The sequence below is a fragment of the Dendronephthya gigantea genome, unplaced genomic scaffold (genome assembly GCF_004324835.1).
Source record: "Dendronephthya gigantea isolate DGI-Jeju-01 unplaced genomic scaffold, DenGig_1.0 000132F, whole genome shotgun sequence".
Taxonomy (NCBI): domain Eukaryota; kingdom Metazoa; phylum Cnidaria; class Anthozoa; order Malacalcyonacea; family Nephtheidae; genus Dendronephthya; species Dendronephthya gigantea.
This window is the reverse complement of record NW_021163142.1, coordinates 143,831-158,645: the sequence shown is the minus strand read 5'-3', so window position 1 is coordinate 158,645 and position 14,815 is coordinate 143,831. Positions and strand designations below refer to the sequence as shown.

Genomic DNA, 14,815 nt, shown 5'->3' with positions numbered 1-14,815 from the left:
AGTCATTTAGTTTTGGTCCACCAGAATGACCCAGGTATTCACATTACCTGTGAAGTACCTGGATGTCAATCTACATTTGGCCGTGTTTTTTCCTATAAAAGTCATCTTCGTCGTAGTCATAACACCATTGATCTCAAGAAGCCGATAACACAACTGGTAGATGCTCATGACGATGCAGAAGGATTTGACAATTTTGAGGGAAATGTTGGGGTAAACCCTCAAAATGGAGTTGCAGATGAATCAGCGGAAACGAAACGTATTAACGCCCTCTACCTATTAAAACTCAAGGAAACCAACTTTCTCACACAAACATCGCTAGATACCGTTGTGCAAGGAACAACTGGGATCGTAAAAAGGACAGTCCAAATGTTAAAAAAGGAAGTGGAAAAGAAACTTGAAGCAGGCGGAGTAGATGTTGCTGAAATCGAAGGATTAAGTGACCTATTTGACGAAGATCATCCTTTTTCGAACCCTATGGCCCACGTCGAAACGAAACATCAGCAAACAGCATTTCACAAAACTAATTTTTCATTAGTGGTGAGTGAAAGGTTTTGTGGGAAAGGCGGGTGCATTCCCTCCCTTTGATAGAAAACGGAGCTGTCCTCCCCTGAGTGTCGGCCCCAGAGGCAAAGTAGATAAAACATGCTTTTGTACGTATTCATTTTCTCACCTAAGGAACCAACTCGAATATTACTTGGTCATGTTTCAAAGAGAAGGAGAGTTGGAACGGGGTACAATGAAGTTTTGGCTAATGAGGAATTTGCTTATGTCCCCTTATTGGAATCTTTAGAACAGTTGCTAAACCAACCATCTGTTCTTATACAGGTAAGTCCTTAACCACAGTCCATACTGTATATGTAATACTATATTTTCATAGTCTATAGTTCATAAAAATTACCCCTAATCCGGGGCGCCGGAACAACGGGGGCAGTCACCCCCACTGCCCTTCAATTTGCCTACCAGGGAGAGAGGGGCAAGCCTTGAGCCTTTTGCTTAATCACCATTTAATCATGATGCCTACTTTCGCATTGAAACTAACCGATGATATTATTCATCTTCGTGCGGTTGCTATAGTGACATGAATGTGCCCTTTTCTAAAACTCCGCCTCCGCCGCCCTAAACTGCTTCAGGAGCCTCTGTTCCTAATACTAATTAAATAATCTATTTTTCCATGAATTTTCACTACTAGGTTTTAAACGGACATGCAAGCACCGATGGCTACATGAGAGATTTCTGCGATGGCCAGTTATATAGATGCCACCCCTTACTATTAAGAAATCCACAAGCAATTCAAATAATTTTATATTATGATGAATTAGAAATTGTTAATCCACTCGGAAGTAAGACTGGAAAGCACAAACTTGGTAATTACACTCATACAATATTTTCAATTTCCAGTAAACATTCTACACATTAGCATACTGTATAAGAATATTTTGCGAGCATTAGCTGTATCTTTCCCCGCACTTAGTGCCGACTGCTCAATTTGCGTTACTTGTAGGTGCTTTCTACTACACATTGGCCAACATACACCCTGAACACAGGTCCCAGCTTCAGGCAATCCAACTGGTTGCACTTGTTACTGTGCCCCTTGTTAAAAAGTATGGAATAGATGCCATATTGGAGCCGTTTATGAATGATCTGAAGGAACTTGAGAAGGTAACATGCGTTCCAGCAGATAAATTGAATACAAAATACAATTAGACCTCAAGCTGAAAAATCTCCCGTAGGATGAGGGGCATGGATTTAAAATTGATGGCAGAATACAACGACTACAAGGGACAATCGTTTACTGCTGTGGCGATAATCTTGGCTCACAACTTCTAGGTGGGTTTAAAGAAGGGCCTGGCTCATATCGAAAGTGCAGAGAGTGCATGGGAACCCTCGAGTTAATAACTTCACAGGTACGAAAAAACAAACCATTTCTTTAATTACTGTAGCCAGAGATTAGCCACGCGGAAAACGAATTCTTATTATAAATATGAGAGCCCGATGGTGAATGCCAAATTATCAATGTTATATGTTTGGCTCTTATATTTATAATAAGAATTATTTCATTACATTAATTTTGGATGCTTGTACTTGTAAAATTAACTAAAAAGTGTCTATGCCATCTGGATCATCCTAAAAAATTACTCGCTGTATACCAATTGTACGCCATGGTTCTGTTTGTAATAACGTCTTAGGGTTAATATTTTCTGATTATTCAGTTCCTAGAGAAGTACTTTGAGTTACGTTCTAAGGAAGGTCACAACCATCAGTGCGATCAAATAGAGCTTAATCCCGACCTCTCTGTCACATATGGCGTCAAGCGAAAGTCCAAGTTGTGTGACTCGAAATACTACCATGTCATTTGTGGCCTGCCTGGTGATGCTATGCACGACATATTGGAAGGGGTATTGCAGTATAGTGCAAGGAGATGTTAAAGCACCTGATAAATGGTGAAAAATGTTTCACATTAGAGCAGTTGAATAGTCGAATACAGCTGTTCGACTATGGTTACATGTATGACCGTGACAAGCCCTCACCGATACAGCCACGCACCCTTGCCAGTGACAACAATAGCCTCAAACAAAAAGGTATTGCTCAATCTTTAAAAACAGTTTATATTCTATACAACATGACAAAATAAATGATATCAATAGTATTAAGTGCTTAAGGCAAAACATTGCCAATCAATAAAAAGATTCATTAATGTGTACAGTAATTGATTGAGGCAGACATCTACTGTAACTTTTAACTACTTGAAATAATTAATAAATGAGTGCAGAGAACTGTTATTTCTGCTAAGTTTGTATTGATTAAACCAAATAATTTGCCTATTAATTTTCTGATTGCTTTGATCGAGATTTAATTTGAGTGCTAATTTTTGTCCATATTTATGTTTAGCGAGCCAAATGTATTGCTTGTCCAAATTCTTACCATTGATGGTTGGTGCACTTGTCCCTGATGATAATGAGCACTGGAAGCTTTTCTGCCTGCTCCTAGATATCGTTGATATTGTTTTTGCAAATATCACTTCTGTGAACGCCATTGGTGTATTGGAGGGGCTAATTGAAGAGCATCATTCTACATTTCTTCGAATTTATCCAGGAAGATCAATCATCCCTAAGATGCACTACATGGTTCACTATCCATCCCATATGATGAGGTATATGTACTTTTGTTATATGCTGCAGTTTAAACCTGAAAACAAAGATTAATAATTAATTTCATGAATACTCAATCAAACTACACATGGCAGCAGAAGACACAAACTAGAGGGAGGGTCTCATATTCATACATTCAATGATAGGCAGGAGTGTAAAAACAATCTATTTCTAAGGCAATTAAAAAGACAGAAAATGGATTTAGCATTATAATCATCCCCAATCAATTATGCTCTTCTGCCACCCTCGATAGGAATTTAATAATCAAGTCCAGCAAATTTACACATAAGTTTATAGTTGTAATACTAACAATTTATATAGTCTGTTATCTTTCACATGTTAGAAAATGAAATTGGCCTTTATTACAAAAATTCTAATTATTATAATTCAGCACTTCTATACACTGTAACTAATAAATTCAAAAAAAAAAAATATACATATATATATATATATATATATATATATATATATATATATATATATATATATATATATATGTATATATATATTCAAAAATACATCATCAAAATACATGTCACATTGCTGTAGATTTGGACCAATGAAAAGAACATGGTGCATGCGATTCGAAGCTAAACATCGGTATTTTAAACGGTTGGCTTCCTTTATTGGAAATTATAAGAATGTGGCGTACACAATGGCAACCCGTCATCAAGGGCAGCAGTGCTACTATTCAAATGTTAATAAAGAAGGAAGTTCATCATTCCTCCAGCGACCAACTTCAATAGGTAATTATACAATCCAATTCATATAGGTGTATAGAAAATGGTTAATTCACTTACATAAATTTTTGCACTTTTATAGGAAGTGGACAAACAGTTGTAGCTCAGAGAACTGATTACTATGCTGATTTGCAAGCTAAAGAGGGAAACATATTGACTGTTGATACTTTTTATGAGTAAGTAAACTGTATTATTATACTAAATAATGAAAGATCTAACCCTTGGCATAATATTTTGCACACATACATAGTATTAATTTTTTCACAGTACTGGGAGAAAAATACATAATGAATATTACTTTTTAACACCCAGCTTTTATATACATACAATACCGCGATAATGATTGAATAATATTTCATTTACCACATGTTTTATAGGTCTCAAAAAGTTACTATCAATGGTACTGATTACATGGTTGGAGCAATTGTAGTCACTGGTTACTTACGTGAGCAGGAGGCACCAGAATTTGGTCTTATTACCAAGATTATATCTCTGCCAAACAAATCCTATTTTCAGTTGAAGAAGTATGTTGCTGTACAGTTCAGTTATCATTTCCATGCCTTTGAAGTAATTGCTGGTGAGGAGCCTCCAACCTTAGTCACCAGTGAAGATCTTTTTATTCACACCCCAATGCATCTAGTTCATCCTATCAGTGCAGAGGGAAGAAATGCTGCTTTTTATGTTGTGATACCTTACAGCATGTCCATTCACACATAACTGATACATATTATATATATGTATATATCTATGTATATATAACCATGTAGATTAAATGGTTATTAAATGGTGTTAGCAAGAACATGCCAAAAGGATTTCTGTGTTGCAAGCTGGACTGTTACAAAATATTCTCCTGCTATATAGTAATGGTATTATATATATATATATATATATATATATATATATATATATATATATATATATATATATATATATATATATACTAGTTATAATAGTTGTGCATGAAGTTATATGTCTTAAAGTTATGTCAAAACATACAGTCATGAAGGTCTGTTCAGTGTTCAGACAGGTACACATTCCAAATTTCTGATCCAATGCTGTTTCTCATTATATACTTTTAGGACATAGTTATAAATTTGATACCATCAAAACCATTATTTACCAGGAATGCATTATGGTGCATGTCTTGATTATATAATATCCTCGTTCGAATACACTCAGTCAAATAGGGAAATGCGTGTCTGCGGCAACAATGTTTCTACAGTACTCAATTAGACTCATGACAAATATTTGGTTCTGTATAGAACACTTCATGGAATAAACATTTGCTAATTTAGTAATTATTGAATCTACACGCACACGTTTTGAAATGTCATTGACACACATTTAACATATGTCCTTCAACCATATTTATAGTTTAAGCGAGTATACAATAAAGTATTAAACAGCTTACTATAAAAGAATAACAAATTCAAAACCACTTACGTTTTAGTTTTTACCCGATGACAATGTCAAAACATGACGATATGAGTCAATGACTTTTCTCCGTATGTCTTGTGTATTTCATATTTCACCTTTATATAACTTTTCGTCGACAAAAATAAACCATTGCGGATTTTTGTGAACATTGATTAATAATTTGGATCGGCAGAGGTTGCTGGAGGTGTGTCTTGTGATATTAAAAATATCACAGAAGTTTGGAAAGTTAAATTCATTTAATCATGAGTTAACTGATAACTGCACTCCTACGCGAATCCGCCATTTTGAATTTTCAACTAACCAATTGTTAATTGGTCACATTTGTGCCGTCAAATTTATAACTATTTATTAAATAGTTATAAATTGTTAACCAATAAATAATCCTTTGTAGTAATCAAAAAACAAATGGTTGAATCAACCAATTGCACTTGACCAATAAATTTTAGGTTCGATTAACCAATTTTAATTGGTAGCTAAGAAAAAAATTGGTTATTTTAACAAAAATTTTTAACAGTGGTAGGATTAATATCTCTTTAATGTAAAAATTAATTTATGATATGCATGAGCAGTGAAAAAAAAAATATATATCTTCCATGCACATTTTAATTGATGTTAAAATCAATTTTAATGTATCCGAAAATCTCGTCCATATTGTGCATGTGAAAATTTGCTAGTGGGCAATTAGTTATTGTTTTTCATGTTGTTTTTGACGCTTTTTATCGATTTTTTTATCGCTTTAGAACATTTCAAAATTTACCGTAATTTCTTCTGGGAGAATGCTTTTGCGTTTTTGAACATCAATTTTGATTCATTCATGAAATAGTTTACAAATATATATATTAAAGAGATTTCTATATTGAAAATAAAAAATCTAGGGCGCGCGTGAGCTACAATGATTCGTTACACTGATGGCAGGTGTTTTTGCCCTTTTAACAGTAGATTTACGAATATCAGCGAATGTTTAAAGTAGGAAATAAAAATATCAAATAAAGCTTTTGCATGGATTCTATGAATGATAGTGTTGCATTACAAACTCACAATAGTTAATTTTAGCTATAAATACTAAAAAAACTATATACTTTGAATTTTAAGATCAAGAGCAACGTCGAGGGATTGATTGAACAATTTTATTGCCAAGCCCACCGGCACGGGTTTTTACGGTTCTGACTTATTGTTTGTGACCCACAAATTGCAGCTAAACATGTACATTGAGTTATTCGTATGTCTTCATTGTATTTTTCATCATAATTAAACAGATAAATCAAGTCAGGCAGAATAGATCAAATGAAAATTCCGAATCAAAAATTATTTTCTCGACAAAAAACATCTGGAAATGAATAATTCTATTTAATATGATAAATATAATTTATAGCTGATAACAACATTATGAGATTTTGTTCGGGTGAGATGACTGATTTATTAACATCATCTGTTATAACTTATGTGAATAAAAACTTTACCTAAAGTTTTCCGTAATATTTTTAAACCAAAAATTTGTTTATAAGGTTCGAACTCTAAAAGACATGAATTATACACATGACATATACATGCACTAACTACACATTATAACTTGTAGATTCTGTCTCAACCTACGAGTTTCACAACGTTGTTTAATGTTCAAACACATTGCAGGCTTTGTGCGTACGTTTTGCTGTCCCGTCGCTTTCCGTCTTTCGTTTTGTGCGGTGAGTGCGGACTGAAGGGAATTCACTTTCGACTTTGATAGAAATCGAGGGCAGAACGTTTCTACCGTTAGTTGTAATCTACTATGCATATACTTTAAGAAGGACGACCACCTAACCGAAGAAAATTTAGCAACTATCAGGGCCGCTGCTAGCGCGACAATCCCATGCACCGTGCAACTTTTAATTTATTAGAATAATCATTCATATATTTGAAAATCGTTTGATGTTATTTTCCTATGCAACAGTGATAAACTGCTCTAGTGAACAATTTGGCTGTTAAGTGTTTTGCGTTGAACACATTGCGCTTAGCATCTTTGCAGCTTCCTTTCGTAACATTTTTTTCATCCAAAAGAATATCACAGAGTCGACACTAGACATACTAAAGGCAAGTGTGATAAGCCAAGTGAAGGTTGTCAGGCTGTTAAATTGATTCAAGCTTTGAAAGACCTGAGAAGCAAGCGATGGCAAAAACCCCAAAGTAAAAAAAGAAATGACTACAATGAAGCACGATTTAGCTTGCTTGATTTCCTGAAGGAATATTTTTCATGTTTCTTCCTGAGGTAGCATCATGTGGTCTGTGTACCGAATGAGCCAACCTTCTGACGACCAGATATATTCTCGTGTAAGCAAATGCGATGAATGTGAGAACAGATGATGCTATCACTGCTGGGTATATTCTCACAAAACCGTTGCTAAACTTAGGAGGCAAAGAAGTGATAGTGAAATGCATTGCAGAAGTGGAACACATAAATATCAGCAGCCTCTTCTTCGTCACGAGAGTAGGGTAAGCGTAGGGATGCAAGATAGCAATGTATCTCTCCGTCGTCATCGCAAAACTCGTTAATATTGACAATCCAACTAAAACCATTGTTGCTTTCAATGCCGCTGTTGCGAGTAAGCATGTCGACCCCCCATTCAGCACATTTACTATCATAAAGGTGACAAAAAGAGGTATTCCCAACACACCAACTGCCAAGTCAATCACTGATTGCATCAAAACGATGAAATAGCAAGGCTTGCTTCTCAGTTGAGACGATCTCCAAATCGTTATGATTGGAACAACGTTGAGAATTATCGCAAGAATAATCAAAATAATGTCAACCACTATGACGAGAATGTAATTGACTGTCACTCGATCGGACGCAAGATATGTTATTTCGGAAAACGTAGTTCCAGGTATGTTGCATTGTGTTTCAAAAACCTCGCGTTCGTTCGTCAGGTTCATTTTGCCTTGTTATTCTTCAACCATGATAAGAGGGGGATGAATAATCGACCTAGGAGCATTATTGTTTATTACTTCTAATTACATCATAACTTTGATGGGCGTACGGCAGTGTAACATTTTGAATAAGAATAGCACAGTAGATTACCCGCCCCCCCATATAGCGAGGAAAACACGCAACGCGTGGACCCCACGCGGGACGTCGGAAACTGTCGGATTTTTCTAAAGATTTGCGTGGTCTCCACGCGCGAGTAGAATAATGCGCGGGCGCGAGGAATGGGGTAAACAATGAAGCGTAAAATACGTATAATAGCGTAAATACGCACGATATGTTTGTTTGACAGCAGTTTACTCAAATTACACAAATGCCGGTTTATTTATCACACAGTAAAGGCGGATTTCCACTTACAGCGCAATCGTTCGCTAGCGAAATATTCGCATATTTTCTTTTGAATTTTAACAGCATAAATAAATTCGTTCGAATTGACTGTTCCGAATTCAAAAGAAAATATGCAAATATTTCGCTAGCGAACGATTTCGCTGTAATTGGAAATCCGCCTTAAGAATTTGCGAAGAATGTATTTTATTTTACTATAGGGTTACATATTTGTACGTAGATTTTAAGTATCATTAGAATCTTGTTCATTCTATATAAAGATTCGTTTTCTGTGTATGCTTTCTTTTGTGATACAGTTCAGGTCATACGTTACCTTGCATGATTGTATCGTCCTCATATCATGTCAACATGTCATTGACACACGAATCATTTTCATACATCAATTTTCATATTATCGAGTTACTCAAAGAGTCAAAGTGTACTAACTTGCATGGAATATGAGGTGGAATATCGGCTATAAATTTTGTGGGATGAGCAGATGCTCGTAACTGCTCATGCATGGGCAGATGCTCATTTGCTCAATGAGATATTTCATACCCACTTGAAAATTTTGTTGATAAAATGAAAATATAGCTATGAACTAGCGGCCGGAAAAAAGAAAATTTAAGGCATGGGTTAACGATTTTAACATTCATTTGTCTTGCAATTAGTTACAGCAATAAATAATAATTTCCCCTAAAACGTTTTATTTTTTTATGCTCGTTTGCCATGGTTTCCTTAAGAAAGGTTCGGTAAACCTTTGCATTTGGATTAAATTTACAGTCTAATGATCGTCATCGTCATAATCTTCACTGTTTTTTTTTTCCTCGTCATCTTCAATCTCGTGGTCGCTTATAAGCCTTTTAATAAGAAACTTTCTCTTATCAACTGCAGCTTCTATTGCTTCGTCTGGGTCAAAATCATCATTTTGAATAAACGCATCTTTTGTGTGCAGTATTTTCATATGTACTGGATCTTTCTTTAGTTGTCTTATCCACAAAAGGCGCTCTAAATAGATATTTTCTAATTCTTTCTGGAGTCTAGGCATAATATTCAAGTAAGCTTTCTCTTTAGCAGATTGCTCATCGAAACTTCTGTTTATGAGGCGCTCTTTCATTTCTTCGCCTTCCATCTGCTGTGTTACTTGTTTGTTTTGCTTCTTCTATTAGTGGTATCCAGGGATCCATTTGTTCTCCAGATTCTAGTCAGTCGTCGTTGAGCTTCCAGACTGCTGAGTAGAAGTTGTTGAGACATCGTCACGGAAATCTCTTAAATCATATAATACTTTTTAATGTATTATATTAATGTATTGTATTATATTAGGTATGTATTATTATTTTTTTCTATGTTCGTGGAAATGTGTAAACTTCGGAGGCATCTAAAGTTTGCAAACACGAACATTTCGTACGATCTGCTAACGTTTTCTTAGCATTTTAAACACTCTTTACAAATTAACATCCCTCAAATTATAATTGCACGCATTGCAAGTATAACAGTACCTTTAGTGTGAATTATTGTGTTGAAGATTTAGTGAAATTATCGATAAATGTTTAACTTTTTATACTACCTATAGCTTTTGATTAAAATTCTCTTTGTTGAAAATGATAAATTAATAAAATCCACATAATCAGTTTAGTCGTAATATAACAATGATTTTAGAACGAAGCAGTTCTCAAACAACATGGTGTAATTTCTAATCTACTGCTGTATATTTCACTGTAAATTTTCTTTAAAAGACAGGAACGTTTCCATGTGTATAAAGCGGACGAATGGCTTCGCGCTATTACACAGCTCTTCTTTGAGGGTTTTGTTTGCTCAATCTGTCTGAATGGTGTTTCAAGAAATGCGATGCAACAAATGTTGATGTGAAAACAACAAACATTTTGTTTGGGATGCTTCATCGACAGGGCCGATGCCGTGCAGCCCGTGCAAACCGAAATTGAGTGGATTCACTGTATTGTAAATGGGACTATAGCGTACAATTGGTACAAAAGAAATCAGTTGGACGAGTACATGAATATGCACCACTCTAAGTAGGACTTGCAGCCACGGACCTTAAACAAGGGGGTCTAGACCTCGCACATTTTCCCGTCTGTCAAGATAAACCACCCTTAGAAACGCTGAAAATAGCCACGGGATGTAAGCCCATCCTATCGTTTATAATAACTTCCTCGTGTATAATAATAAGGCTGGCAACTCTCTCGCAAAAAATATAATACATACATTAATACCATCGCTTAAAACAAAAATACTACGCTAGTTTCTTAAAAAAAAACTACATACAAAACACCTTGGATATATTGACTATATTTATCTGTCGTTTTTAGACTTGAAAAAAACTCTAAAATGCTCAAATTTTGCGAATTAAAAGTGTATTTTCGTTGAGATTTTGCGAAACAGAGGCGGGATATAGTTTACTCGACAAACGTCATCATCGGAGAATTCGTCGGCAAATTTCTGATTGGCTGTGGCAAGTTCGGAAAATTACGAAGATCTTTTTTCTTGATTGAGTTGACCTTCGTAATTTTCCGAACTTGCCACAGCCAATCAGAAATTTGCCGACGAATTCTCCGATGATGACGTTTGTCGAGTAAACTATATCCCGCCTCTGTTTCGCAAAATCTCAACGAAAATACACTTTTAATTCGCAAAATTTGAGCATTTTAGAGTTTTTTTCAAGTCTAAAAACGACAGATAAATATAGTCAATATATCCAAGGTGTTTTGTATGTAGTTTTTTTTTAAGAAACTATCGTAGTATTTTTGTTTTAAGCGATGGTATTAATGTATGTATTATATTTTTAGCGAGAGAGTTGCCAGCCTTATTGTAATTGTATACATATATAATAGCATGACGTAACAGCAGTGACCGGGCTGCCTGTGGTATAATGAGGTGTTTAAGACTATAATTATTAGCAAAAGGTCACGACCTCAAATCACAAGACTTGTTTCGCAATTTACATTTTCCTGGATATACAGTTTCGATTCCAAGTAAACATTGATTGCCAAAGCGTAAACTGGACTAGAACAACTTTGTGTTGGTATATATTCTTATCTGTGTTCTTAAAGAAAGCCAACTGCGAAAAAGTTTGTTCAGGTTGATTCACAAAATGTGACTTAGAATTGGCGAGGAAACGTATGGCTTCAGGTTACGACACAGCTCGTTTAAAATCAGTCTTCGACGAAGGTTTTGTCTGCGCGATATGTCTTGGTGTTTTAAAAGATCCGATGCAATGTGAAAGCAACGAACATTATTTTTGTTCGGGATGCATCAAGGAACATCTAGAGAAGACCTCGCACACTTGTCCGGTGTGTCAAGATAAACTGACCGTAGAGACGCTGAGAAAAGCGCCGAGAATTGTCGAAGATTGTGTGTCTCGTTATAAGATTACTTGCGACCACGAAGGAAGAGGCTGTGCTGCAGTTCTCGAGATCGGAGCTCTACAAGCACACATCCGGGACTGCGGCTTCACGCCTGTCTCTTGTTCAAACGATGGTTGTGAGGATGTCGTCAACAATCAAGATGTGGAACAACACCAGACCAAGTTATGTCGTTACAGGACGACAAACTGTGTTGACTGTGGAGAAAGAATGGCTCATCACAAGTATGGCGGACACGGCTGTGTATTACGACGAGATGTCGATGAAATGAAGAAAGATCTGGCGGAAGTTAAAGCTACGCAAAATGAAATGATGAATGAGATGAGAGAAAGCATGAAACGAATGACGACCGTGATTAAAAAGCTGAACAGTGCAGTTCATTCCATGGCTTGTGATATTGTTGTCATCGCTGGTCGAGAACCCAAAACAAACAAGCCCCTTTCTTCCGTCGAGCGATTCAATCTGTTCAACGAAACCTGGACCCCACTACCCGAGTTGAGAATAGCACGATATCTCCATGCAGCTGTTATGTTTGGGAGCCAACTGCTTGTTTGTGGCGGTTTTACCGCTGGAAATCTTAAAGATCCCACAGATAGCATAGAAGTATTAGAATTGAATGGTAATCCTCCAGAATGGAAAAAGTTTGCTGTCAATCTTCCTATTAAAGTTGCTGGTCACAAGTGCGTGGCTCAAGGGAATCGTTTGTTGATTATTGGCGGTGGTAATCGAGAGGTGATTTTGGATACGATCTACGAGTTGCTTCTTGTTCCACCTTATTCATCCAAGCTGCTTTGTCACATGAAGAAGTTTCGGGCTAACCATGGGGTGGAGCTATTTGACGATAAAGTTCTCATTGCTGGTGGACAGAGAGCGGGAACTGGCGTGGAAATATTCGACATAGCAAGAAGTCAATGTACTGAAATGCCGCCATTACCATCTCCTGTCTATTGCATGGAGACAGTTCGTCGTGATGAGACAATGCTGTTGATTGGAGGAATCGGCAAGGATTGGCAATGCAGCAATGAGATTATCCAGTATGATCCCGATTCTGGCCGGAGCAAGGTTTTATTGATCATGGAAAAAGAGCGAGTGTTTTCTTCGGTTGTCTTACTTGAAAATACGCTCGTTGTGATTGGTGGTGTAAAGAGAGATACAAAGGCAGTGGACTGTTTCAACTTTTTATCAAATTCTTGGAGGAAGTTGCCCTCGCTCGCTGGGGCGCGTTTTGAAGCTTCGGCAGTTGTTGTGAATAAGAGTTTTGGATTTTGAGATTTGGTTAACCAGTTAAATGAAAAATGACAAAATAATTACGATTGGTGACATAATTAAGAAAATAAAATGGACGTTAAACGTTAAATCAAGATACATGGTTATGTTTGTACATATTGACGAAATCAATCTCATTTTCCTTAACAGCAGCGAGACCAGGAGCCAGAAGCCGGTTGTTCGAAATGTGGTTTAGGTTATCCATCGGATAGTGAATCTTTTAAAAGTTAAAATTATCCTCACCCCTTGGCATGGCCGAGATTAAACTTCGAAGTTTAAACTAGTTTCTAACGATAATATAAGTAGCTTTATCGTTTTTCAAAGCTATTTTACGACGGTTGAAAAACCCACTATTTAGTGGATAACTTTATCCACCTTTCGAACAACCGGCCCTAGTTGTATAAAAAGACTAGTTAACTTTTAACTGTAGTTAAGGCATAAGTGGCCGATCAGAGTCGCGTATTTCTGAGTTAACTAGGATTTAACTATATGCAACGTGTATGCAACGTTTAACTATATGCAACGTGATTTCTGGCACTTCTCTCGATAGAGGCAAAAATTCTATTAATTCCTGGCTTCAATTTGAAGAGTGCACAGTTCCACTCGAAATTAAGACCCTTTGAACCTCTAGAATTTATGCAACGTGTAGCTAAAGAGTTTTATACAACCGGTCCCAGCCTGATAATTTGTGCTGTTATATATGTTAATATTTTTGTGTTCATTCACCCGCGAAGACAATAAATTTTTAAAGACATCAATTATTGCAGGCTGGATACGTCACTGTTCCTTAACATAATTTTAGCCGCTGATTTTATTTGTTATATAGAGATATAATTATCTAATTGAGATTTTCATGTCAAAACATGCAATGAATTAAATGTCTTAATAAATTTTAATGTCAAACGCACGGATGTGTAAAATTGAAAGCAACGACTTGACTTACACTAATCATGCATTCAAATTCCAGCAGAATAAGGGATAGATTTTTAATTCACCCTCGTGTATAAAATAAAATATGCTCATTTCAACCATTCTTGACCAATTTGCTGCTGATAGCAACTGTTCCCGCCTTGCGTGAGCAGAAATTTCAAGATATGCAAATCCTTAAAATTTTGTTTTATCAGCACAGCATGATAACGTCGCCATGACGCGCCATTCTTGTAAGTTTCTCTGCCATGATTGACGTTCGTCATTAAAATCCCATTATACATATATATAGATGTAAACGAAGCGTTTCTTAGTTTACATTACTTCTGTGACCCACCTCTCTTTCGCTCTTTCTGAACTGAAAGAGGGAAACATAAGCTCACCACAAAGCAAATCTGGGAACAACTGAAGAAGATCTTGCACACTTTTTAGTGTTCAAAATCGTTGAAACCACACAGGTGTTCACAAAGGTTGGTGAATGCTTTTTGCTATATTTTTTACCTTAGTAGTGTCTTTCACATGTTTGTGAGACACTGCTGTTACACGCTTTCGCCACAAAGTATATTATTTTAGAAGCATTCTATGTTAGCGGGAAAATTAGCAGTCTTCTATTTAAAATTTGATGCAGCGGGA

General features: G+C 36.2%; 3 protein-coding genes across 3 annotated transcripts; all 3 read left to right on the top strand.

Annotated features, from left to right (window-relative positions):
• Positions 1–625: 625 nt before the first annotated feature.
• Positions 626–2,426, top strand: LOC114536221. Its single transcript, XM_028557549.1, has 5 exons — positions 626–825; positions 1,190–1,364; positions 1,502–1,659; positions 1,731–1,904; positions 2,211–2,426. Exons 1-5 carry the CDS (start codon positions 643–645, stop codon positions 2,424–2,426), a joined length of 906 nt encoding a protein of 301 aa, XP_028413350.1. The 5' UTR covers positions 626–642.
• Positions 2,427–2,437: 11 nt separating this feature from the next.
• LOC114536220 lies at positions 2,438–4,606 on the top strand. Its single transcript, XM_028557548.1, has 5 exons — positions 2,438–2,579; positions 2,890–3,151; positions 3,699–3,895; positions 3,987–4,065; positions 4,267–4,606. Exons 1-5 carry the CDS (start codon positions 2,504–2,506, stop codon positions 4,604–4,606), a joined length of 954 nt encoding a protein of 317 aa, XP_028413349.1. The 5' UTR covers positions 2,438–2,503.
• Positions 4,607–11,544: 6,938 nt separating this feature from the next.
• On the top strand, positions 11,545–14,028 carry LOC114536213 (kelch-like protein 34). The gene has a single exon (XM_028557542.1). It carries the CDS (start codon positions 11,747–11,749, stop codon positions 13,256–13,258), a length of 1,512 nt encoding a protein of 503 aa, XP_028413343.1. The 5' UTR covers positions 11,545–11,746; the 3' UTR covers positions 13,259–14,028.
• Positions 14,029–14,815: the final 787 nt, after the last annotated feature.